We start from the raw sequence: 27,825 nt of genomic DNA on the forward strand, positions 1-27,825 counted from the left end.
ACCCTCTAATGCCACAATGTTTGTGGTATTTGTCCTGATTTCCAGTGCTAGTATCCTATGGCTTCTGCCACTCTGACAGGATGGGGCAAGTGGTATGGCTGGTTTTAGTAGATCATTGCCACCAATCCTTCTTTCTCTACTGCCTTTCTAACTATCAGTGGGGCGTTGAAACAGATGAGGCATTTATCTTAGCCGAAAGATGGCTTTTTTGCATGATAGCAATAACTGCAATTTACATTACTAGGCACACAGAATACTGCATAGAATACATATGTGCCCTGCAAAAGCTCATGTTGAACATCCATCACCACCCGAGGACTCTGTGACAGCAGATTGGATGGAGCTAACACAGCTCCATCAATAACTTTCAGAATCATTACACCACATCTCTTTGAGTTTTTTTTTCCAATTAACCAGCTAACCCATTCCACAATTGTATCTATTGTATTACTGTCACCAGTACCCCATCACTTTGCATCATCCACCCCTCCTCCATCGACGCTCAGTCGTAGCAGTGTGAAATATCTACAAGATGCACTGCAGAAATTCACCAAAGATCCTCAGACAGTACTTCCGAACCCACAACCACTTCCATCTCGAAGTACAAGGGAGGACGTATTTGGGAACACCACCACCTTCAAGTTCCCCTCCAAGCTACTCACCATCCTAACTTGAAAATATATCTCCATTCCTTCACTGTCACTGGGTCAAAATCCTGGAATTCTCTGCTTTAAGACCATTGTGGGTCAACCCACAGCAGGTGGACTGCAGCAGTTCAACAAGGCAGCTCACCACCACCTTCTCAAGGGCAACTAGGGATGGACAAGAAATGCTGACCAACCAGCGACGTCCACATCCTACAAATGAATAAATTTAAAAAGGAAAATTTCCATCTGTCCTATCAGGATTGTGATTTCCTCTGTGTTGACCACGTTAGTTGGCTCTCCGATGTCAAGATGAACGATCTCACTGGATTCTTTCTTCCATTTAGTTTCTGCCAAATGTTGGGGGGGTGCTCAATGAAGTTTTGAACTGGTTGTTGCTCAGTTGGTTCCGTAATGGTTTGGTCCTGGAACGGTTGGTTTGAGGAGGTTGTCAATTTCCTTTGACTCTAAGAGTCGTAGAGATGTACAGCATGGAAACAGACTTGTCAGCCCAACTCATCCATGCCAACTAGATATCTTATTTAAATCTAGGCCCATTGGCCAGCATTTGCTCATTTCCCCCAAACCCTTCCTATTCATATATCTATCCAGATGCCTTTTAAATGTTCAAATTGTACCAGTTTCCACCACTTTCTCTGGCAGAGCTTTCCACAAATGCACCACCCTCTGTGTGAAAAAAGTTATCCTGTGGGTCCCTTTTATAGCTTACCCCTTTCACCTTAAACATATGCCCTCTAGTTTTAGACTCCCACTCAGGGGAAAAGACCTTGCCTATTTATATTATCCATACCCCTCATGATTTTATAAACCTCTAAGGTCATGACTCAGCCTCTGATGCTCCAGGGAAAATACCCCGGCCTATTCATGCTATCTCTTTAGCTCAAACTGTCCAACACTGGCAACATTCTCGTAAATTTTTTCTGAACCCTTTCAAGTTTCATAACATCCTTCCTATAGGAGGAAACCAGAACTGCACACTGTACTGCAAAAGTGGCCTAACCAATCTTGTGTACAGCCACAACATGACCTCCCAATTCATTTACTCAATGCACTGACCAATAAAGGAAGCATACCAAACACCTTCTTCACTATCCTATCTACATGGGACTCCACTTTCAAGGAACAATGAACCTGCACCCCAAGATCCCTGTGTTCAGCAACATTCCCCAGGGCCTTATCATTAAGTGTACAAGTTGATCTTAACAATAAGCGTATAAGTCGTGCCCTGAATTGCCTTTCCAAAATGCAGCATCTTGATCTAAAATAAACTCCATCTGCCATTCCTCAGCCATTTGGCCCATCTGATCAAGATCCTGTTGTACTCTGTTAGTGTCATCTGCAAAATTACTAACCGTACCTCCTACATTCACATCCACATCATTTATATAAATGACAAAAAACAGTGAACTCAGCACCAATCGTATAATGAAGTTGAGGTCAAGACATGCATGCAGGCTGTAAAGTGAAGACTGTTGATTGCAATCAAACTTTTCTGCTTTCTTATGTGCATTTTGATGCAGTGTAACATATAGCATTGTTATGCATTTAATAAATATTCCACTTCATCATGTAGTCTCCTTTCTGGAAGCAGCAACATCTGCTCTTCAGCAGTGGTAACTGGTTGACAGAACAGACAATATGAAGGTGGGTCGAGTTGTGGACAGTGCGGAGGGCAGTTCTAGATTACAAAGGGACATTGATAGGATGCAGAGCCGGGCTGAGAAATGGCGGATGGAGTTTGACCCTGAAAAGTGTGAGGTGATTCATTTTGGAAGGACAAATTTGAAAGCAGAATACAGGGTTAATGGAAACATTCTTGGCAATGTGGAGGAGCAGGGGGATCTTGGGGTTCATGTCCACAGTTCCCTGAGAGCTTCCACCCAGGTGGATAGAGTTGTTAAGAAGGCGTATGGTGTGTTAGCTTTCATTAATAGTGGAATTGAGTTCAAGAGCCATGAAGTTATGCTCGAGCTATACAAAAGCCTGGTTCGGTCACATCTGGAGTATTGTATCCAGTTCTGGTCACCTCATTACAGGAAAGATGTGGAAGCATTGGAAAAGGTGCAGAGGAGATTTACCAGGATGTTGGCTGGAATGGAGGGAAGGTCTTACAGGGAAAAGTTGAGAGAGCTAGGGCTTTTCTCTTTAGAATGACGAAGGATAAGAGGTGACTTGATAGAGGTATACAGAATGCTCAGAGGTATAGATAGAGTAGACAGCCAGAGACGTTTTCCTAGCGTGGAGGTAGCTATTACAAGGGGGCATAGTTTTAAAGTGAGTTGAGGTAGATATAGGGGAGACATCAGAGGTAGATTCATGATTCAGAGAGTGGTTGGGGCATGGAATGCATTGCCAGAGAGGCATTTAAGCAGCTATTAGATAGACATATGGTTGATAGTATAAGGTAGGGCTGGAGGTTAGATAGCCCTTAGGATTACAGTAAAAGTTCGGCACAATATCGTGGGCCAAAGGGCCTGTACTGTGCTGTACTGTTCTATGTTCTAACAGTGACATTCGCCCTGTATCTTTATGCCAATATAATTACGAGGACCTTGGGGAGTTGGTACATGTTTCCGTACTCATTCAGAAAGCTGGAGCTGGACTCGTCCTGTCCTTCCACAGGCTGTGGCGACAAACATACTGGCAGGCTTTTGGCTGACTCAAACAGAGCAACAACCTGTATCTAAAGCCGGGGGTGGGGGACAGGGTGAAGCACAAAGGCAGAGGGGTGGCCGGTGGGGGGGGATGTTGAACAAAATCCTCCTTCCTTTGTTGCATTACAACTCCAACTAAACTGGATGTTTAATCTTCTGGGCAGAGGTACCAGGTTGTACTGACTTTATTCACCACAAAAAGGATCAGTAAGACAACACAAAATACATCCCAATTATCACTTTTATTTCAAAGATTGAGAAAAGAACTTTAATCACAAAATCAAAAATTAACAAATTTCACCAGCAGTGACTCAGTAAGAGGAAGAGACAGAAAAAGAGAGAGAGAGAGAGAGAAGGGGATTGGGACCGGAGAGTTGGTGTTGAGAGGGGGAGAGGAGAAAAGAGAGAAAATGGGGTTAAGAAGGGAGAGATTGGTGGGACGAAGAGAGGGGGGCATCGGGAAGAGAGGGTTTGGGGGAATAGAGACCCCTCATCGCTACCTGTATCCCTGGTCTCCAGGTCAGTTTTGCTGAAGTGTTTGTGGACTGAGCTTTAGAGGATCCAGCTGTGAAACCCAGGCAGAATCTTTCGATAGTTCTGACGGCATGTCAGAAATACAGTGTCAGTCAAACCTTTCCCTGACACCCACTTTATGGCCCCAAATCACTTAGATCGTGGGGTCAACACTCCCACCACCCCACCCCAGAATACAATATTTACACACAGCATGGGGACCATCAGGCTGTACAACACCAATCAGGAATAAACCATCCCCTTTACCTTCTACATGTGTGAGAGCTGCCGTTGAGATACACACACAGGGAAATACAGTCCAATAATTCCCTCCTACTGTCCATTCTTTGTCATCATGAGATGTCCTGTATGGATTCCGGACAGTAACAACTAGTTTGAGTTCAGTTGAATCCCATTTCTCAAGTGCTACAGTGTTAATGATTACACTGACTGCAATAAACAACATGCTCTGTGAAGCATCTGGAGTGGACAGAGAGCTGGCTGTAAGAGTGAGGAATTTCAGTCTCTTCTCCAAATTTCACAACTCAACTCCAGAACTGAAGCAATATGTCTGCTCACAAATATTCATTCTTGATCAAAAATCTCTGGATATCTTTGGAATTCAGGGATATGTTCAAATCATATCAGTCACTGCCTAGGAGCAGGAGAAACACAGTTTACTAAAGCAGCTTGAATTGTGACAATAGTATTATTGATAGTGTTATGAAAATGTACCATTTAAAAATATTAACTTATAATATAATCTGGATTTATAGGAACACAATGCAACAGCATTTGCAAAGGACAAGCTGCTGGAATGAAGACACCAACTCTGCGCTGTTAGAGAGAGGAATACATGACTCCTTAGGGATAGAAAGGTGCCACAGAAAGCATCCTGTCCGGATACATCACAGTGTGATATGGCAATGGCTCTGCCTAGGACCACAAGGAATTACAAAGAGTTGTGAACAGAGTCCAGTCCATCACACAAATCAGCCTTCAATCTATTGGCTCCACCTATACTTACCACTGCCTCAGGAAAGCAGCCAAGATCAAAGACCCTCCCACCCTGGTTATACTCTCTTCCACTGAGCAGGAGATATAAAAGTTTGAAAACACGTAACAACAGATTCCAGAAAAGCTTCTTCCTCGCTGTTCTCAGACTTATGAATGGCCCTCTCATACATTGGAATTGATCTTTCTCTGCACCTTCTCTAGCTGTAACACTATATTCTGCATTCTGTTCTGATGTACTTATGGAAGGTATGATTGTCTGGTTATCATGGAAAACAATACTTTTCACTGTATCTCAGTACAGACGACAATTTTAAATCAAATCAAATATTGACTTTGAACACAGTCAGACAAAATTTGCTGCAGGGAACGCAGCCTTTTCCTAGTCTCTTTTTACACTTTATCTGAGATGCCTCTCGTCAAAGTGAGAGAGTTGAAAACCCAATTGTAGTGATTGTGACAAGGTCAGCCAGATGGCCCTCATAGAATAGGAGTTCCCCGATTGGGCAGACAGATATAAACAGGAGTGTCAGAGGTTCTGTTCACTCTGACAGCTGGCTTTGAGGGAGCTGAATCAGTGTAGATAAAGGGTGACTTGGTGATTTACACGCATTTGGAAAAGCATGACCTAATTAGGGACAGCCAGTGATAATGGGAACTGCAGATGCTGGAGAATCCAAGATAACAAAGTGTTGGGCTGGATGAACACAGCAGGCCCAGCAGCATCTTAGGAGCACAAAAGCTGACGTTTCGGGCCTAGACCCTAGCTCTGCACTTTGTTATCTAGGGTCAGCCAGCGTTGGTTTTGTGCGGAGCGGGTCATGTCTTACTGACTTGATTGAATTTTTCGAGGAGGGACAAAGGTGATCAATGAGGGGTTGCAGCAGTGGATGTTGTTTACATGCATTTTAGTGAGGCTTTTGATGAGGTCCCTCATGGTAGGCTCATCGAGAAGATTAAGATGCATGGGATCCACGGTGACTTGTCTGCGTGAATTCAGAAATGACTTGTCCATAGAAGGCAGAGGACAGTGGTGGAAGGATGTTTTTCAGGCTGGAGGTCCATGACTGATGATGTTGCACAGGGATCGTTGTTGTTTGTGATATATATAAATGTGTTAGATGTAAATATAGATTAGAGGGTTAGTAAGTTTACAGATAACACAAAGGTTGGTGGATTTGGAGTTGTGGATAGTGTAGAAGGTTGTCAAAGGATACAGTGGGGTATAGATCAGTTGCAGATATGGGCAGAGAAATGGCAGATGGAGTTTAATCCGGGTAAGTGTGAGGTGCTGCACTTTAGGAGATGAAATGTTATGGGAAAGTATAGAGTTAATGGCATGACCCTGAACAGCATTGATGTACAGAGAGATCTTGGGGTTCAAGACCATAGCTCCCTGAAAGCGGCCACACAAGTAGATAGGGTGGTAAAGGAGGCAAATGGCATGCTTACCTTTATTGGTCAGGGATTTGAGTACAGAGTCAGATGTCATGTTGCAGCTTTATGAGACTTTGGTTAGGCCACGCTTAGAGTATTGCATTCAATTCTGGTCACCACATTACAGGAAGGATGTAGAGGCTTTGGAGAGGGTGCTGAAGAGTTTTGCCAGGATTCTGCCTGTATTAGAGAGTATGCGCTAGAAGGAGAGGCTAGAAAAACTTGATTGGTCTGGAATGGTGGAGGCTGAGGGGAGATTTGACATAAGTTTATAAAATTATGAGATGCACAGATAGGGTTGAGGGTCAGAATCTTTATCCTGAACATTGAAATGTCTTACCCTAAATGCATGCTCCCTGGTGTGAGAGGGGAAAGTTCAAAGGACATGTGAGAGGCAGGTTCTTTTCCCCCACAGAGTGGTAGGAGTCTGGAACGTGCTGCCAGGGGTAGTGATGGAGGCAGATGTGATTGGGCCGTTTAAGGGACTATTAGATAAGCTCATGAATATTGAAGGCATGGAGAGAAAGGGACCAAGGGCAGGCAGAAGGGAATAGTTTAATTTGACATCACCATGGGCTGAAAGGCCTGTTCCTGTGCTGCACAGTTCCATGTTCTAAATGCCGGCCTGGCCAGTGATGCCAAAGTCCCATGAAGGAATAAAAGAAATGGCCATCTTGGTGACTGAATCCACACATTTACACTGACAGTACAGATGGAGGAATAGTGACACTCGATTGTCAGTACATTCCTACCTTCACAACTGTAATGATTTGTTACAGAACCTAACAGACTGGTTTCTGATACTGGCATGTATACAACCTGATCCTCAGCAATATCTCTTCCCTTCATACATGCAAACTGAGAGACCAGTGAAGGAATGAGTCAAGGAAAGGAGCCAGTTTCCCTCCTAACTAAAGTTGTATCAAACATTTGAGGGCTTACAACCAGCAAACAACCCACAGACAAACAAATGTAATTTGAAATGGAGACATAGTTTTAAAAACACCAATACAGCTTTGTGTACTGGAATAATGTTTTATTATCCAAATGGTCCTGTTTAGGTTAGTTTGTTTTTAACAGGTGACTGCAATAAATTGGAACTGTTTTAAAAACTTTGTCTAGACTGAGCTGTTGCGGTGGAGTATTAGTGTGTCTACCCCTGGACAAGGAGGATGGATTCAAGTCCCATCTGTTCCAGAGGTGTGTAAGAATATCTCTGAACAGGTTGACTGGAAAAAATAGGTTAAATTTAAAAAAAATAAATTTAAAGCATAACACAGGGCTCTCTTGTGGTGCAGAATTTATGTCCCTACCCCTCGACCAAAACACCTGGGTTCAAGTCTCAGGGACAGTAGGAACTGCCGATGCTGGAGAATCTGAGATAACACGGTGTGAAGCTGGGTGAACACAGCGGGCCAAGCAGCATCAGAGGAGCAGGGTCGGGACCCTTCTTCAGTTCAAATCCCACCTTCAGAGGTAAGCAATACCATCTCAGAATAGGTTCTTTAGAAAATATCTACTAGAATTGTCCAGAAGATCTTGTGGTGCAGTGTAATCAAGAAGAGCTAACATGGTTTTAGCAAAGGGTAGTCCTGTTTAACTAATTTGTTGGAATTCTTTGAAGAAGAAAGCTATGCTCTGGATACAGGGGAACCAGTGGAGGTACTGTACTTAGATTTACAGAAGACATTTAATTGAGGTGCCAATTACAAATGTTTTCACAAATAATAAAAGCTTGTGGTATGGGGATAACATATTGGAATGGAATAGAAGTTTCACTGGCTAACAGGAAGCTGAGAGCAGGAATAAATGAATATTTTTCAGGCTGGCAAGATGTCATAAGTGATGTGCTACAGGGGTCAGTGCTGGGGTCTCAACTCTTTCCAATTTATAGGAATGGTCTCTGAGCAGGGACTGAAGGTATAGGAGTTAAATTTGCTGATGACACAAAAATAGGTGGGAAAGCAACTTATGAAGAAGACATAAGGATCTTACAAAGGGAAGTATATTGTTTTATAAAATGAGTGGGCAAAGATCTGGCAGAAGGAGTATAATGTGGGAAAGTGTGAAATTGTCCATTTTGATGGAAAGAATATAAAAGCAGCACATTATCTAAATGGTGAGAGGCTGCAGTACTCTGAAACACAGAAGGATCCGAGTGTCCTACTGCATGAGTCACGGAGGTAAAGGTACCGCAAGTAATCAGGAGAGCTAACAGAATGTATTGTTTTATTGTGAGGCAAGTGGAATGCAAGAGTGGGGAGATAATACTTCAGTCATACACGTCATTAGGGAGAAAGCGTCTGGAGTGTTGTATACTAATTCTGGTCACTGTACTTACAGAAGGATGTTAAGTACTATGAAAGCAGTTCAGCAAAGGTTTATTAGACTAATATCTTGATTGAGCAGATTGCCTTGTGAGGAAAGACTAAAAAGGGGATCCTGAGGGGATTTGACTAGGTGGATATGTGCAGGAACGTAGAGTTGAGGTTAAAATAATTTAACCTCAATTTAAAGAATGGTAGAGCAGACTCAAAGGGCCTGGTGGCCTGCTGCTGTCTCTTGTTCATATATTCATATGGTAATGTCCATATTCTGGACCAGAAGACTTCCACTCAAGTTCCATAGATGTGTCCCCTAACATCTGAGCTGGTTGATTAAAAATGTCGAAAAGCATTGTCCATTGTTGCATTGAAAACCTCAGCCCTGGAGTCAATGATACAATTTGGATGAAAAAGCTTAAAAAAAACACTAGTAGTCAACAGTCTCAGCGTCAAATTGGGAGAGATAGAGGGCATGGAGGCAAGGAGAGAAAAGGAAACCAGCATTTCAGGGAGGATCAACCAGAGAAAGAAGATAACAGAATTTCAATTAAAACATTTTGAAGAGGAAAAGATCCTACTGAAACCAGTGAAGGAGGAGCATCATACAACCTCAGAGTGTGGAAACAGGCCATTCAGCCCAACAAGTCCACACTGACCCTCCGAAGATCATCCCACCCAGAACCATCCCCCTAAACATGCATTTCCCATGGCTAATGCCCCTAACCTACACATCCCTGAACACTGTGGGTAATTTAGCACAGCCAATCCACCTAACTTGCACATCTTTGGACTGTGGAAGGAAACCAGAGCACCTGGCTGAAATCCACACAAATGCGCGGCGAACGTGTCAACTCCACACAGACAGCCACCTGACCCTGGAATCAAACCTGGATCCCTGGCACTGTGAGGCAGCAGTGCTAACCACTGAGCCACTGTGCCATCCCAAAAGCTGTCCCAACTCCAGGACAAGTGCAGAGCTGTTTAAACACACCTTGGCAATCTCAAATTTTGAGAGGAGGGGTCCAAGAGACATTTTTCATTTAATTTGAAAAGATTGCAAAAATATTAAATGCCCTCAGAAGCTGCTAATGCAGATTAGGTTAACATGCAAAGCCCATAAGGTTTATGCCACGTTTTGAGACTTTTGCAGATTATGAGATAGCTTAACAATAGTGATCCTCAGAGCTTATGAGCTGGTGTCAGAAGTTGATAGGCAGAAATGTTAAATCCCCAATAGCAGCCTGAGTTTGACTTAGAGATTGAGATTGCCATTTCCTGGTGAATGCAAGCACTTAAACATAGGTTGTCGTCAAAAGCAAAGAATTTAAAAACTCTCTCCCTACCACTACAAAAGGACACATGTAGCAGCAGCTGCTGAGGTGGCTGATGGTTACAATCTTGACCAAATGCCCCTACGCAAGAGAACGCCAATTTGTGTCACTCACACACAAACATACACCCCATCCCCAAAAGGATAGAAGGAGGGACACTGAAAGGAAGGCAACAGCTGGGCTGAGAAAACAAAGCTAGAATGCAAGCAGGTTCCTTCTTTGGGCCAAAGGGAAAAGGTCCTGTGTGTAGAAGTGATGCCCAAAAATCCACATACTTGTGCAGCATCACAATCCCCTTTCCATGGGCTGTTGGAAGCAGGACAGTAAACCAGTGGAAATCTCAGGAAATGCTTTAGGAGAGACTGTACGTGAATGGGAAGTGGATTTTACAACAGTTGCGAAGGAAGAAGTGAAATGTATTCCCTTGGGACATACCAGAATGGAATGCAGCTCAGGTTAGTCAAGGGAATGCTTCCTTGAATACAGAGTGTCTTTGGTAAAGCCTTTGATAAGGTTCCGCATGGTAGTCTAACTGGTAAAATTAGATCACATGGGATTCAGGTTGAGCTTACTAATTGAATACAAAATTGACTCCACGGTCGGGGTAGAGGGTGGTGGTGGAGAGTTGTTTTTTGGACTGGAGGCATGTGACCAGCGGCACTCCATAGGGATTGGTACTGGGTCCACTTTTGCTTGTCATTTATATAAACAACTTGATGAGAGAACAGGAGGCATGGTTAGCAAGTTTGTGGATGACACCGAAATTGGCAGTTCAGTGGACAGTGAAGAAGGTGATCTAAGATTACAAAGAGGTCTTGATCATTTGGGTCAATGGGCAATGGCAGATGGAGTTTAATTTGGATAAATGCAAAGTATTGCCTTGGTAAAACAAACAACAACAGATCTGTACAATTAATGGCAGGGCCCTGAGTAGTGTTGTAGAACAGAGACACCTAGGAGTTCAAATATAAAATTCTTTGAAATTTGAGTCACAGGTAGACAGGGTGGTCACAAAGCTCTTTGGTCCACTTGCCTTCATTGCTCACACCTTTCAGTATTTGTAATCAGGAGCAAGTGAAAGATCTCAATATGTTCAGAGATCAAGAAGCAGAGGTGCTGGTAGTGGACTGGGGTGGACAAGCTCAGAAGTCACATGACACCAGTTTTAGTCCACCAGGTTTATTTGAAGACACAAGCTTTCGGACTTTCAGTCCTTCTTCAGGTGTTAGTGAGAGAGGTAGCATCAGACACAGAATTTATCAGTAAAAGATCAAAGGGTCAGAGAACTGATGCAAATGTATTGAACAAACTTAAGATACTGTTAAATCTTTAATCAGTTAGGAAGGAGATGCAGGTTTCAATTGATTAATATGCAAATCCCAGAATTTCTTTCAGGTCACTGCCCCAAGATAACTAAAGGATTTATCAATATTCTAGAAGTGCCATCTTGGGTCAGACAATGCATTTTAGATGCAAGGCCTTGTTTAGAAACTATGGTTTAACTTGGAGTCAGACTGGTCTTATTTCCAAAGCAGGAATTTATAAAATGCCACATTACCTGTCTACAAATTGTGTGCTTTTTGAACAAAATAGAATGTATCTGCAATTGCAAATTTTCCCCATAGATTTGTGTGTGGGTTGAGTGGGTGTGAGGGGTGGGGGAAGAGAGTGCATGCGTGCATGAGTTTTATGCACATGTCTGAGAGTGTGTGTGTCTATGTATGTGACCCCAGATTCCGATTGAGGCCATCCTCATGGGGACTGAGCTTGTCTATCGGCCTCTGCTCAGCGACTCTGCATGCTGCCTTGGAGGATGTTTACCCAGACATCCAAGATTGAATGTTCTTGACCTCTGAAGTGTTCCCCAACTGGGAAGGAATCTAAAACGCATTGTCTGACCCGAGATGGCACTTCTGGTATATTGGTAAATCCTTTAGTTATCTTGAGGCAGTGACCTGAAAGAAATTCTGGGATTTGCATATTAATCAATTGAAACCTGCATCTCCTTTCTAACTGATTAAAGATTTAATAGCATCTTAGGTTTGTTCAATACATTTGCATCAGTTCTCTGACCCTTTGATCTTTTACTGATAAATTCTGTGTCTGATGCCACCTTTGTGTCGAACACCAGAAGAAGGAGCAAGACTCCCAAAACTTGTATTTTCAAGTAAACATGTTGTGATTTTTGATCTTATTCAGAGATCAAGTTCACCAGGAATATGACAAAATTGCTAGCCAAACCCACCAGGAATGGCAGGATCTGTAGACAGAAAACAGTTAATATTTTGAATCCAGTGACCCTTCTTCAGAAGGGACAGACCTCCTGAGTTTCTCCAGCAATTTATGTATGTTTTAGATCCTAAGCATTTCCAGTTTGTTGTTTCATTTTAGGAATATGCCTTATATGTAAAGGGCTTTTCAATAACATTGTTGAAACTGCCAAAAGTGATTTAAGTTGGGGGAAAAAAGGAACAAGTTATTAGTATACAAAAAAACCCACCTTACCCCTTATTGTCTCAAAAGTGAAATTCACCATGAAATCATGCCTCCACTGACAAAGTGTGACAATTGGGCTGTGGACTGAATAGAAACATTCTTTACAGAATTTAAAGAAAAAGCAGAAGAAGACACCTATTACTGCTGTGATGTTCAAGTCCTAATAACCCTGTGTGTTAATCTGTAAGGACAACATATCTTTCATTCAAACTATAAGCTGGAAACTTGAAGTTTGTACTGCTGTGTTGCAGAGAGTGAACCAGTTTTGTACACAACACAAAGAGAAAGTGGAACTGTGTCGTCATGTATTGGTTACGCAAAGTGATTTTTTTTAAGAAACTGGTTTTAATATTTTTGGAGACAAACTGGCACCAGGTTTCTTTGGGTTGAAAACAAAAACTGCCCAGCAATAATTTTTCGGTCAGTTCTAAGTAGCAGTTTATCACAAAACTGAGGTGAGCATATAATTAGGATTCAGACTTTCAAAAGCCTGTAAGCCAAGCCAGATTCTACCTGCCCCCACCCCCCCCCCCCACCTTCCTCAGAGAGAAAGAAAACGAATGCTAAACAAAAAATTGCAAAGAGAAAAAGTTCCAAACTCAAGCCAAGATCTATGTGTGACTAATCAGCTACATATTGAGGATTGCGTTGGTCAACAACAGCAGCAACAACATCAGGGCTATCTGGGTGTTCTGGTGTAGGAATCACAGACGGTTAGTGTGCAGCTACAGCAAGTAATTAGGAAAGCTAACAGAATGGTGTCATTTATCACGAGGGTATTGAATACAAAAGTAGGGAGGTTATATTACTTACACAGAGCACTGGTATGTCTACATCCACATTATTGTGTATAGTATTGGTCACCTTATTTAAGGAAGGATATAAATGCATTAGAGGCAGTTTAGAGAAGGTTTAAATCAGACTAGTATCTGCAATGGGTGGGTTGTCTCAGGAGGAAAGGAAACACTCTTAAATGTAGGCCAACACTCCAGTGCAGTACTGAGACAGTACTACATTGTCAGAGGTGCTGTCTTGTGAATAAAACAGTAGGTCCCATTTGCCCTCTGGTGGAAGTAAAACAAAAATTACATGGTTAGTATTTTGCAAAAGGAATAATGGCCTGGTATTCTGAATAATATTCATCCCTTAAACAACATCACAAAAATAAATTATCTGGCCATTATCAACAAGTGGCTGTTTGTGGGATCTTGCTATGTATTGCTAGACTGCTGCACATGTTAAATTCCAGTGGATGTGAAAGGTATGTCCTTCCCAATCAACTTCCTAACCCCATCGTCGCCCTATTACTTACAGCAGCTCAGTGCTTCCTCTTGACAATGATCTGTTTCAGACAAACCTCACTCTCCGCTGCTACAATGGGAACTTCACTCTCAAAGTGATAATTGATGAGGTGTGTGATGTTTTCAAAGAGTAAATCCTTCGTCCGCACCTGGAAGCAAGTGACAGAGTTAGAGCCACAGCGGAGACAAGTGGGGACAGGGGGCAGCGCTGGCGCAGCAGGGAAAGGAGGCAGATGATGTTTGCGGCAGGGGGAGCTACAGCAAGATGGATGGGACTGACACCTTGGATCAAGAGGCACCTTAAACAGGAAGCTGTTCTTTCAGGCTGCAGCTGGAGGTATGTAAAGGAGGTAATCAATCACTGAAGCATCACTGCGTAACACCCTCCCAGCGTCCACCCTCAGGAACATTATAGCAGCAGACAATGCACTGGCCCTAAGAAAGAGGAACCATCCCCAACCCACAGATACCCATACTCCCAGTGCCCTCATGCCAGCTCACCACTCCTTCTGGGTCCACCAAGAGAAGGTGCTTGGCCTGGCCATTGTGCATTCCAGTCAGGACGTACTGTCCACGGTTCGTCATGCTCTCCCGAACCAGGAAGTCTCCATCCAACACTAGGAGTTTCTCGGCCACTTTCCGACTAATCTTCCCATGATACCAGGACTCCCTCTTTAGCTGTTCCTCCTCTGTGGCTCTGGCCGAGCTGGGACTTAAGCACGGTATTCCTGTTCCTTTACACTTTCTGGATTTGGCATCATGCAGCTTTAAAGCATCGTCAAATGGTCCTTCAGTAGAAAGAAACAGAGCACTGACTGTCTGAAAATACAGACCCCCACCCCCAGCACTGAGCCTGCAATAGTGCAGTACCCCCACCTAGCAACGATACGGCACCCCCCCAGCACTGAGCCTGCAATAGTGCAATGCCCCCACCTAGCAACGATACAGCACCCCCCCAGCACTGAGCCTACAATAGTGCAGTACCCCCACCTAACAACGATACGGCACCCCCCCAGCACTGAGCCTACAATAGTGCAATACCCCCACCTAGCAACGATACGGCACCCCCCCAGCACTGAGCCGACAATAGTGCAGTACCTCACAGTGCTGGTCTTGTGATAGGCTGTGTCCCCCAGCACTGACAATGCAGCACTGCCCTCAGTACTGAGGTGGCAAATAATTGCTTGGAAAGTAATTCTAAACAGCAGTAAGGAAATATTGTGCTGGCTAGAGGGAGAAGAGAAAGAGAAACAATTAGCTAGGGCTTGGAAATAGGAAGCAGAGTGAACCCCATCTCCGAGTAACCATTCCTTATGGTATTTTTGGTAAAATAATCTCACGTTCTGTTCAGTTCTGGTCACCTCATTAATAGGAAGGATGTGGAAGCTTTAGAAAGGGTGCAGAGGAGATTTACCACGATGTTGCCTGGACTGGAGCGCAGATCTAATGAAGAAAGGTTGAGGGAGCTAGGGCTTTTTTCATTGGAGCGAAGAAGGATGAGAGGTGACTTGATAGAGGTGCACAGGGTGATGACAGGCATAGATAGAGTGGATAGTCAGAGACTTTTTCTCAGGGTGGAAATGACTATTATGATGGGCATAATTTTACGGTGATTGGAAGAAGGTATAGGGGAGATGTCTGAGGTAGGTTCTTCACACAGAGTGTGGTGGGCATGTGGAATGTGCTGCCGGCAGTGGTAGTGGAGTCAGATACATTAGAGACTTTTAAGCGACTCTTGGATAGGCACATGGAGGATAGTAAAATGTAGGGTATGCAGGGTAGGTTGACCATAGTAGGATAATAGGTTCGGCACAACATCGTGGGTCAAAGGGCCTGTACTGTGCTGTACTGTTCTATGTTCTGTGTTCTGATCCTGGTTGTTAGGGTTTATAGATTTCAGCTTCCTAAAGGAACCCATCAGTGCCTGTACCTTCTTCCAGTGTTGGGATGTGATGTATAAACACTTACTCATATCAAACATGTCTTTCTCAGGACTCTCCATCCTATCTCCCACTGCTCCATTCACTGTTATGCTCATGTCTCTGCCAGTCCAGTCCTGCAGATCGAGAGCCTGGGTATTTACGTACATATGCTCCCCACAAGTGGATCTTCCGTACGGCCGGAGGTATCCATCATTCAGCACACCTACAATGTACAATTCCAGTGATTGCAGTCAGTGTCCAGTGCAGCAGCTATACACAGTGTGTACAGCTCCCAATCGCCCAGTTTCTGCATTGACACAGTGGGAAGTTGCTGTTGATTCAGATTATGATCAACATGAATTTCAAAGACATTGTCCAAAATCCTGAAATTGGCCAGAGTCACTGGCTTAAGGGGTAACTGTACGATGTGGCTCTTAGCCTCCCTCACAGTATCCCAGAATCAACCCTCACTTTGCTGCATCTGGGATTGGGGTGGAGGGCGATTAAAACATCTGTCTGCTCCCCGCACATCACCCCCACGTGACAACATAGGGACCACTCCCAACATGTGTCACTGAGTGAGTTCTCCAACAGCAGAAATGGTTTCTTGGTTTGAGTATTCCCCAGACTGTGTTTGGCCTCAATTGGAGAGTAAGCGAGGGGCTGGACTGTCTCAGTGGGAAGAGAATGGGAAATTAGTGACATCATGAGACACACTTGCTGTGAAACATCAGTCAGGCTTGTGCATGTGCCTTCATTCAGGCTGCTCTGGAAAGCAGATCATCACTGACATACCTGCCATGGGTTGTCCCAGATCCTCACAGTGACCACTTGTGTTCTCTTCCTTATGCTGATCAGTTTCACTCTCAGTGATATGACTGAGCTGCAATGAAAAGAGTTTTCAGTGAGGGACAGCGGTGGGGGAGGCAAGGATGCCTGGTGCAGTAATATGTGACAGATGCATAACAGACTGAGGTCCATGTTTACATGTGACTGCAGTTCTCAGACCGAAAATGTGTCACTGCATTGAGACAATCATCATCTCGGTTTTTATATACGTGACGTGGGCATCGCACACCAGGCTGGCACTTGTTCCCGCTCCCAGTTGCCCTTGAGCCATTGGCTTGAGCACATTTCAGAGGGCAACTGAGTGTCAACCGATTGCTGCAGATCTGTTGCAAGACATAGACCAGATCCAGTAAGGATGACAGATTTCCTTCCCTGAAGGGCCAAATGTTTTTATTAAAATGAAGAAATAGCGGTGACACAGTCATCTTTAAGATCACCTTTTATTCCAGATTGGTATGGAATTCAAATTTCACCGCCTGGACCTCAACAGCAGCACCACCACGCCCCCCACCCCCCGCAAACTCTACAGTGCACAATGACTCAACAAAATGTTACTCAGCTCTGGAGTAATACTCCAGAGGCTAATGTTCTGGAGACCAGGCTTCAAATCCCACCATGACAACTGGGACGATTAAAATTCAATCAGTAACATCTGGAATGTATATCTAGTCTCAGTGACGGTGGCCATGAAACTATCAATTAGGGAAGGCAACAGTCTGATGGTGTCACTGGAGTGCTAATCCATACCCAGGTAATGTTGTGGGGACCTGGGATCGAATCCTGCCGTGGCAGATGTTCGAATTTGAATTCAATAAAAATCTGGATTAAGAGTCTAATGATGACCTTGAAACCATTGTTGATTGTCAGGGAAGAAACCCCATCTGATTCACTAATGTTCTTTAAGGAAGGAAACTGCCTCCAGGCCCAGACCAGTACGGTTGGGCAGTTGGGGATGGGCAATAAATGCCACATAGCTAGCGATGCCATCATCCCATGAATGAATAAAAGAAAACCATCTGGTTTTTCACTAATGTCCTTCAGGGAAAATAATCTGCCATCCTTACCTGCTCTCACAAATTTACAAGTGGACTTGGATTGGTTTGGTGAATGGGCTAAAATTTGTCAGATGAAGTTCAACATGGATAAGCGTTAGGTTGGCCATTTTGGTCAGAGGAGTAAAAAGGGAACACTTTATCTAAATGGAGAGAAACTTCAGAGTGCTTCGGTGCTAAGGATTGGGGTGTCCTCATGCATAAATCACAGAAAACTAGTATACAAGTACAGCAGGTAATAGGGAGGATAAACAGAAATTTGGCATTTATTGCTAAAGGAATAGAGAATAAAAATAAAAAAAGTGTTTTGCAACTATACAAGGCATTGGTGAGATTTCATCTTGAGTAACGTGTACAATTTAGGTCCATGACTTGAGGATAGATTTAATTGCTTTGAAGGCAAATGAGAGATGGTTCATGTGATTAATTCCAGAGATGAGAGGATTGTTTTATGAAGAGAGATTGATCAGTGGTTTAGGCTTATACTCACTAGAATTTAGAAGAATGAGAGGAGGTCTAATTGAGGTGTAAATGATGCTAAAGATGATTGAGAAAGTAGACATAAAGCAGATGTTTCCCTTATATGTAATCTAGAACAAAAGGTTATAGTTTTAGGATAAGGATAGAATATTTAAAACAGAGATGGAGGAGGAATTAATTTCCTCAAAAGGTTTGTGTATCCCTGAATTCACTAACCCACAACATGGTGGACATTGCGACATTGACTAAATGTAAGGAGAAGATCGATAGGATTTTAATCAGTATCAGATTGGAGGGTTATGGGGGCTGCGGGCCGGAAAGTGGAGTTAAAGTTGAGATGAGATCAGCCATGATTGTATTAAATAGCGCAGCAGGCTTGAGGGACTAAATTGCCTGCTCCTGCTCCTAGTCCTTATGTAGAAGATTCCAGAAGCTGAGGTTGTTTTGAATGTCATTTGCATTTAAATTTACTTGTGTCAACCCTTGGTTGAATTGCTGCAAGTTAAACTAGCCTGTTATGACAGGATAACCTCTGGGGATTGGGTGAGAGATTGTAATATCTCCCCAGGCCAACTCTAACTGTCACGAGCAGCCTACTGACTCAACAGCGAGGAAAACAAGATGACACAAAATGAGACTGATGTAAATTTGGGATCAAAACCTGTTACATGCAAAATGGAGATAGACTATTTTTTTAAATTGAGAAGGGAATCAAGGGTTATGAGGAAAAAGGCAGACAAGTGGAGTTCAGGATCATCAAAATCAGCCAAGATCTCATTCAATGGCACAGCAAACTTGATGGGCTGAATGGTCAACTACTGCTCCTACATCTTATGCTCTGTGAATTAGATGATCAGATGAAGACACTGACCTGTATAGTACCAGCCGGGCAAGGGAGCTGAGCCGGAATGTTCCACTGTCGGCTCCTGGTGTCCACAATGCCCCCTAGAGGTGGCTGTTTTCCTGGGATACTGTTATAATAATTATGCTCAGACATCTCCTCCTCCTCCTCACCCCAAGCAGACTCCTCACTGCCGTTCATCCTACATCCATCCAGCACAGAAATGCATTGTACAATCAGAGCAACAAATATTCAGTCAAATCTTTGATCATGTACAAAACTAGAGGGGCATAGGTTTAAGGTGAAAGGGGAAAAGATTCAAAAAGGACCTGAAGGGGAACTTTTTCATGCGGAGGGTGGTGCGTGTATGGAACGAGCTGCCAGAGGATGTGGAGGAGCCTGGTACAGTTACAACATTTAAAAGGCATCTGGATGTGTATGAATAGGAAGGATTTAGAGGGCTATGGGCCAAATCCTGGGAAATAAGACAAGGTCAGATTGGCAGGGACAATTTGGACCAAAGGATCTGCTTCCACACTGTATAACAATGTGTGTCAGGACTCCTGCTCTTGCTAAGTTATATTAATTTACAGATAACATAAAACTGGGAATGATGGTCAACCAGAAGGAGTTTAGTGATACCCATTTGAAAGGACATAGACTGGGGTGGAATGGGCAAACAAGTGGCAGACGAAATAGAGAAATATGAAGTAGTTCATTTTGGTGGGAAGATCATGGAAAGACAATGCAACCCATAACGGCTTAATTCTGAAGGGAGAGAGGAGTTTCAGGGTAGAGGTAACTGAAGGAGGTGACAGGACAGATTGAAGAATGGTTCACAAACCAGACAATAACCACAGCTTTATTAATGTGGAGATTGAGTGCACAAGCCAGACCATGGTGTTTAAGTCAGTGTAAAAAAACTCACTCATTCAGCCTCAATTAGAGATTGTGTGTTCAGGTCTGGACATCAAACTTCAGGAAGCACACAAAGGTATTAGAGAGAGTGTAGATGAGATCCACAACAAGGTGAATGTGAGTCAGTCGTTTCAGGAGATGAGGGGACACTGTACCCCAGTGAGGGTCAGCCCCTTCAGGAGGGGAAGGCCGGAATTGGGACAGGCCTAGCATCTGCAAATGTGAGGAGGCTTATTTGTCTGATTGCCCCCTGAAGGGATTGAGGAATTTACAATGGCACTGTTTTGTTTCACACAAAAGCAGTCCTCTTACCTGTCAAGAGGAGCAACCACTTTCGGGGGACTGTGTAAATATTGCTTGAACCTCAGTTCAAAGGCCTGTCCAATTGTGCTGATGACAGTCTGTGCTAACCCCTCACAACACTCCAGGATATGACAGGCTGTGGAATGTTAACAAGAACCTCCATTACTGAGAGGGACTCAAAATATCATTAAATATCCACAATTACAACACAATTCCAAGGCTATTTCTTGGACAATTTCCCTAATCTGATTTACAGCAAACTATATGTGATAATATTTTGCTCTGAAATGGAGAAATGGTCAGTTGTGGTCCTCCTGCTTCTATTCAACTCATCCAAATGTCACTTCATGATCCCAAAATCAACTCTGCAACCGCACCCCCCCCCAATAACAAACTCCTAACCCCTTTCCCAGCTCTGACAGACACTCCAGAAACCCATCCGACCCCAATAGCTTTCCCAACCTCAAACAGGCAGCCACCTTTGAATGTCAGGTCCATTTGTGTAGCACTGTTCACTTAGGAACCACAGAATATGAAGGGATGAGCCCGAGAATTTATTTCACATGAAACAATTTAATATGTTCAGATCAGAATCTTTTCCCATAAACAAGCATGGAATGTTCTCTCTTTATTTTTATTATTCATTCACAAGGAATATTTATTGCCCATCCCTAGCTGACCTCAAGAAGTTAGTGGTGAGCTGCTTTCTTTAAATTGCTACAGTCCAGATGCCGTAGGTAGGGTACCCTGGAATTTTGACCCAGTAACCATGGAGGAATGGCACATTATTTCCAAGTGAGGATGATGAGTGACTTGGATGGGAATTTGCAGGGATTGGGGTTCCATGTATCTGCTACCTTTGACCTTCCAGATGAGAGTAGTTTGGAAGGTACTGCCTAAGGATCTCAGGTGAGTTTCTGCAGTGCATCTTGTAGACAGTACACACTGCTGCTGCTGAGCATCAGTGGTGGAGGGAGTGAATGTTTGTGGATGTGGTGCCAAACAATGGGCTGCTTTGTCCTGGATGGTGTCAGGCTTCTTGAGTGTTGTTGGGCTGCACTCACCCAGGGAAGTGGGGAGTATTCCATCACTTTTCTGATGAAGGGTCTAGGCCCGAAACGTCAGCTTTTGTGCTCCTGAGATGCTGCTTGGCCTGCTGTGTTCATCCAGTCCCACACTTTGCTATCTAGTATTCAATCACACTCCTGACTTGTGCCTTGTAGATGGTGGGCAGGCTTTGGGGAAGTCAGGAGATGAGTTATTTGCAGAGAATTCTGGGTCTGTGACCTGCTCCTGTAGTCAGTGTTTACGTGGCTAGTCTGGGTCAGTTTCTGGTCAGTGGTACTGATAATGATGGATACAGTGATGGTAACACCATGAAATGTTAAGGGCTGATAGCTGGATTCTGTCTTGTTGGAGATGGTCATTGCCTGGTATTTGTGCAACATACCTTGTCAGGCCTGGACCCTGCCAGGTCTTGCTGCATTTTGATATAGGCTGCTTCAGAATCCAACGAGTCACAAATGATGCTGAAGTTTGAGATATGTCGATTGATTGCTCCATAACCCAATTAAGAAGAAAATCACGTGTGTGAAAAAGCCTCGCTAACTCAAAGGAAGTCTTCTCCAGTTCTCCCGCTGTAGCCAGTTACCTACATTGGCTGCTGGTCCTGCAACACTTAAACTTTCCATCCTGTTTCCAAATGTCTCTGTGATCTCTAATCTCCGAGAGCCACACAACCATCCAAGACCATTGGTATACCGCCACTTCTGGCACTTCCCAAAATTTAATCAGTCCGCCATCCGTCACCATACTTTCATCTACTTAACCATAAACCCCTCACATCTCTTTTTAAGATGTTCCTGAAAAACCATCTGTGACTAAGCCAGGAGCAAATGTCTATCAAGTTCTTTATGTGGCTCTGTTTTAAATTTTATTTAATAACATTGCTGCGAAGCAAGGCCCCAGCTGTAGTTGCAAGTACTCACCTCTCTGATTTACAGGATCCTTCGCTACATAGGCAACATAATCAGTGGTATCCTACAGGAGAAGACATGAATTATTCACTGCTTTGTAATAACACTTGACATTAAGGAGTAACATCAGCTTGACCGTGCACTTTGGGGCCTGGAATAGTGGGATACTGTGCTGAACCATGTCCTGAATCTGAATAGGATTCAGTCACTCTCAGATTTAAGAAATTCCTCTCTCTGGTATTTGAATTGAGGAGCAACCTACTTAAAATTACAGGTTAATAAGCTAATATAGCAATTAAAATAGCCATCTGAAGAATTTCAAACTGCACATTATGGTTTCCTGTAATCATGTTTGTAGAAGTCAGTAACCTGGATATAAGGGATCACAGTTCATTTGGTCTGCTTCCTTCAGCCAGTGATCTGAGAGTTGATCAACAGATTTAGGAAACCTGATCACAGTCAGTCTGTCAGGATTGCTGCTGCTGAGCAGAAGTCAGTACATTGGAACTCATCTGAATCTTGGAGTGAATCTTCACAATGATCAACTAAACTGCAATCGATCGCTGCCTGCAACTGGAGAAGGAAGTCACTGAGCACAAACACCATAGAACAAACATAGACCCATTGCCAAACACCCAGGAACCAGTCACTGAGCAGTTCTGGTTCCTCCATACCCAGAAATCCTGTGAGCTGCCCAATGGGGCAATTTGCAAAAAGAGCTGTGGTAACAATGATTCTGTCAGGTCAGGTAACTCCTTACTGTGTCGCCACCAGAAGCAAAGGAGATGGACTGCATGTGATGGTTCGCAATGATCTGGGAACAAAACACACAAAACATTTCACTGCACACACTCAGCCTCAGGCAGAGAACAAAGACAGTTATCCTCACTTTGCAAGTCCCAGGGCCCAGGGACACCAGCACAAACTGCACACTCGAGGGAAATATTTATGTTGTTCTCTCGATAGCAGGAACTCCAGGACCCAACCCAGCCCAACATCCTGTTTTCCTGAACCTGCCCTGACTGTGGAGGTCTGTGGGTTGCATGTGACGGGTGGAGGGGTTGGGGGAGAAGAGGGAGGAGGAAGAGGAGGCGGAGGAGAGTGTGGGCCTGTTGCTGAGTGTTTCCTCAGTCTCTGGGCAGTATAAACCTCATGCCTACAGCACATCCTGTTACCCCCAGTCACCATCCCTCCATTCAGCATTTAGCCCCACTCCCCATCCCCAGTTTAATCACCCATGCCCTGTGTGGGGTTACCTGTCGGGTGGTGGGCAATGCAAGGTTTAACCCTTCGATGGAGATGTTGATGGTGATGCTCATCCCAGCAAACCGCAGGTTGCTTCTCCCCAGGATAGATTGCAGGGATGGGTTTGAAGGCTAAAGGAGGGGCAAGGTACAAAACACACACTCACAGTCAAAATTAACAACAGGAATTAAATGGTCAGCGGTTAGTAAGTCTCACAGCCCAGAACCCTCAACCAGCCCAGCAGTGCCCATGAAACCTGTGCCCCAGGGAGAGTCAGTGTCTGTGTGGGGGAACACATCCGCCAGCTCCCCCTCTCTCCCCACTCAGAGAGAGCACGAATTGGGTGGGGGACCTGTCCCCCAGGGAGAGTGAGAGTGTGTGTGTGGGCACACATGCACATGTCCAATGGACTCAGAGCTGGGAATTTCTGACTCAGTGTGTGGGCTTTCAGAAGGAGACTGCTTCACTTGTACCCAATGACAATTGTCCAAGGAGGCACAGGGCAGTGGGTGGGTACCTCATGGAACGAGGAACCTCACTTTGTAATGACGATGAGCCGATAGAGGCACGGCAGTTCAGTCTGAGATAAATCAGTCACAATCCAAGCTCAGTCTGTCTTCATTCATACCTTCCTTTTCCAAGTCCCTTTCACTCCTGGAACGGTTTCATGCAGCCGATTAATGGCTTCCCTGCAAAACAAGATTTACCTGGTGAGAGAAGATTCAGTTCGGAACAACAGATGCTGCCTGTCTTTGAACACAGAGCCCCATCAGTACCTGTCCCGAATACCTTTCATTAACCGTACATCCCAAAGCTCTTTACGGCCAATGACATACTTCTAAAGTGTAGGCCTAATTGAGCCCAGTGTAGCCAATTGGCACACAAAGACAGCACAGCGTTCCCTCTGCACTGTACTGGGAATTTCAGACTGTACTCCAGTCATAATCATCACTTTAAGGGTTGTATGGGACACATTCCCTGGTGAGAGAGTGGAGAATGAAGATTTCAGGGCTCAGAGAGGTGGCTATTATCACCAGGGTTTAGCCATTTTCACGTTCTTTTTAGCGCTGACTTTTCCCAAAGCAGGGAAATTAAAGTTATCACATGGTCCAAGAGGCAAGAGAGTACATCTCAGGATGATTCACAATGATCATCATCATTGTTGCCCCAATTATTTACAGATGGAAATATTGAATAAACAAGAATTGTTTTGAAAACAATTTCAAATATATCCAGCTGCAGTGAGAAGCTGCTTTACACACAGTTAATTTCAGATGTGGAAAATTAGGTTTCCAGTTTGTCTTTTATCAAGAACATATTGAGTACAATTTTAAAACAAAGCATTCCAGTTTTCCGATCAAGAATTTTAGAGATAATTTTATTCATTGTTTGTGGCCCAGTGATAATGTTCTCAGTTGTTATCTCAGAACAAGCTGGCTCTTTAAGGAACATCATCAATATTAGATTAGCACTGCAGTCAGGTCTTACTTTGCCCTATCGATCGGTGCTGCTATTTCTACCCCACTCTCAACATTGTACTGACTATGTTGCTGAGCACTGCAAAGGAGTTGATGGCATCAATAGAAAACTGACAGCCCTACTTCACAAGCTCCTGAGCACAGCAATCCAAACTACAGTCATTTACAACACACATTGTTCAGGGGGCATGGCTGGAAAACAGCTACAGACTGAAAGGAAGGGAGAGAAAAACAAGAGAGAGAGAGAGAGAGAAAAGGAGATGAGGAAGAGTACCGCATTGTTCTCTCAGTCTCGATGTTGTGTTTGAAGAGGGTGTTGGGAAGGTGGTGATGTTAATGGGACTGATTGCCCAAGAGATTATAATAATAAAAATAAGCAGGCGCTATCTTAAGAAACACCATCTTTGAGAGTGAAACTGAATACTGATTGCATTAACATTTCGACTCCTTTGGCTTCTAACCATCTTTAATTCAGTAGCAGTCAATGACCATAACTAGATTTAATCCTATGGAGATTCTGTCAGTAATATATTTATCTTACCTTGTGACCTGTGTTCTTGTGTTGAAGTCAAGGGATCTCATTGATTTGACCACTTCAATACAACCCATATACTGTAACAGGAAGATACAGGGTCAAGCATAAGTATAGCCGAGATAAATCTTCAAATCTCATTTTATAAATGGACGAGTCGGCCCATTGTGCTTGTGCCAGCTTTTTGAAAGAGCTCTCCAATTAGGCCCACTTCCCTGTTCTTTCTGATACCTTTTGGAAGTTTCTATTGAATGTTTCCACTGCTGTTTCACAAGGCCATGGAGATCTAAAGCACAGTAAAATGTCCGTGAACCCATCAAGTCCATGCCAGTCAGAAACAACCATTGAAATCATTGAATCTTTAACAGTGCGGAAAACAGGCTCTTTGGTCCAACAAGTCCACACTGTCCCTTCAAACATCCCACCCAGACCCACCTCCTTATAACCCACCTAATCTAAACATCCCTGAACACCATGGGCAACTTCTCATGGCAATCCACCTAATTTAAACATCTTTTGGACTGTGGGAGGAAACCAGAGCACCCGGAGGAAAGCCACGCAGACACGGGGAGAGTGTGCAAACTCCACACAGACAGTCGCCCCAAGGGTGGAATTAAATCTAGATCCCTGGTGCCGAGAGGCATTAGTGCTAACCACTGAGCCACGGTGCCCCCTAACCACCTAACTATTCTAACCCCATTTTGGAGCACTTGACTCATAGCTCTGTCTGCCTTGGCCTTGCAGGCATGCATTGAAATTCTTCTTCATTATCATGAGGGTTTCAAATCTCCCACCCTTACAGGCAGGGATCTCCAGTTATCCACCACCCTGCTCATCAAAAAGTACTTCCTCACAATTCCTCCAAACCTCCTGTCCTTCACCTTAAATCTCTGCCCCCAGTCATTGATCCCTGCATTGAGGAGACAAGTTCCTTCTGTTTATCCTGTCTGTGCCCTTCAATCTTGTTGTTTTTTTTAATTATCCCATTGGATATGGGTGTTGCTGGTGGGTCAACACTAAGTACCCATTCCTAGTTACTCTTGAAAAGATAGTGGGGCTATTAATCCAGAGACCCATGACCACAAAACCGCTGTCAGTTATCAGGTTCACTAGTGTCTTTTAGGACAGGAAGCTGCCAAACTTACCTGGGCTGGCCTACACATGACTCCAGACCCACAGCAATGTGGTTGACCGTGGCAATTAGGGATGGGCAATAAATGCTGGCCCTGCCAGAGACATCCTCATCAAGTGATTGAATTTTTTAAAAGTTCCTGTGCTACAGGTAGAGCACGTCTCTTCTGCGCCAAGGAAAACAACTCCAGTCTTTCAAATAACCAACAGTCTCCAGTCCGGGCACATCCTGGTAAATTTCCTCTGCACCCTCTCCAATAACATGAATCCCAGAACTCCACACTATCCTCTAGTTGTGGCCTAACTAACATTTTATACAATTCCAGCATCACCTTTTTTTAATATTCACTCACAGGATGAGGACATCACTGGCCAGGCAGCATTTACTGCTCATCCCTAATTGCCCAGCGGGCAGTTAAGACTCAACCACATTGCTGTGGGTCCGGAGTCACATGTTGGCCAGACCAGGTAAGGATGGCAGTTTCCTTCCCTAAAGGACATTAGTTTCTATAACAACTGACAATGGATTCACAGTTATCATTAGTTGATTAATTCCAGATATTTACTGAATTCAAATTCCACCATCTGCCGTGGTGGAATTTGAATCTGGATCCCCAAAACATTATCCAGGTCTCTGGATTAAGAGTCCAGTGATAACACCACTAAGCCATTGCCCCACCTCCTTTCTCTGAAACTCTACACCTGAGCCAATAGGTAACGTCCCATCTTCAGCACATTTGTTTTATTCACTAGTGGGAATGTGAGCTTTGCTGGCTGGGCTAGCATTTGCTGCCGATCCCTAACTGCTGGAGAAAGGTTGATGGTTAACACCTAAGTATTCCCACACGGCTGTCAATTCTGCTCAGTCCATCTGATTTTATTTCTTTTTTTCACTTTTCTGTCTCAGTTCTGTATAACTAATTGCCCTGCTCAGCTAAATCAAACAATTCAAAATCAACCTCATTGTTCTGGAGTCTGAAGTCACATGTAGGCCAGGTTAAGTAAGGGCAGTAGATTTCCTTCCCTAAAGTGACATTGGTGAAACAGGTGGGTTTTCCCCTGGTTGGGGAATCTAGAATGAACAGGTCACAGTCTCAGGATAAGTGATTGACCAATTTGGACTTGGCTGAGGAGAAATATCTTTAGAAGTTTGTGATTTTTCTTAAAAATTCCCTACCCACTGAGAGCTGTGCATGCTCAGTTGTTGAGGTGATTCAAGTTGAAGATTGATAGACTTTTAGACCCAAAGAAAACCGAGTTAATGCTGAGGGCAGACAGGAAGATGGCATTGAGGGAATAAAACGCCCCAATTAAGGATCCAACTTGAAGGGTCAAATGGACTGCTCAGTCTAAATATTTACTC

The 27,825-nt window shown here is 43.9% G+C and overlaps 1 protein-coding gene across 3 annotated transcripts in view; it reads right to left on the minus strand.

The window, feature by feature from the left end:
• The window catches only part of shc2 (SHC (Src homology 2 domain containing) transforming protein 2), a 38,648-nt gene that overhangs the window by 2,962 nt on the left and 7,861 nt on the right, over positions 1-27,825 (minus strand). The window contains exons 2-13 of one of the 3 annotated variants that reach the window (XM_048559629.2): positions 25,341-25,411; positions 23,950-24,010; positions 23,333-23,452; positions 22,837-22,890; positions 22,089-22,140; positions 20,110-20,236; positions 18,910-19,081; positions 16,453-16,540; positions 15,704-15,880; positions 14,237-14,523; positions 13,747-13,884; positions 3,560-4,483 (exon numbers count right to left, since the gene is read on the minus strand). In XM_048559629.2, the coding sequence (XP_048415586.1) occupies positions 13,753-13,884; positions 14,237-14,523; positions 15,704-15,880; positions 16,453-16,540; positions 18,910-19,081; positions 20,110-20,236; positions 22,089-22,140; positions 22,837-22,890; positions 23,333-23,452; positions 23,950-24,010; positions 25,341-25,411 (1,341 nt within the window). In that variant the 3' untranslated portion in view covers positions 3,560-4,483; positions 13,747-13,752. Of the gene's footprint in view, positions 1-3,559; positions 4,488-13,746; positions 13,885-14,236; positions 14,524-15,703; positions 15,881-16,452; positions 16,541-18,909; positions 19,082-20,109; positions 20,237-22,088; positions 22,141-22,836; positions 22,891-23,332; positions 23,453-23,949; positions 24,011-25,340; positions 25,412-27,825 lie in introns of those variants that run through there. The other 2 variants (XM_048559628.2, XM_048559630.2) reach the window with 2 other exon arrangements.

Source organism: Stegostoma tigrinum, chromosome 30 (genome assembly GCF_030684315.1).
Source record: "Stegostoma tigrinum isolate sSteTig4 chromosome 30, sSteTig4.hap1, whole genome shotgun sequence".
NCBI lineage: Eukaryota > Metazoa > Chordata > Chondrichthyes > Orectolobiformes > Stegostomatidae > Stegostoma > Stegostoma tigrinum.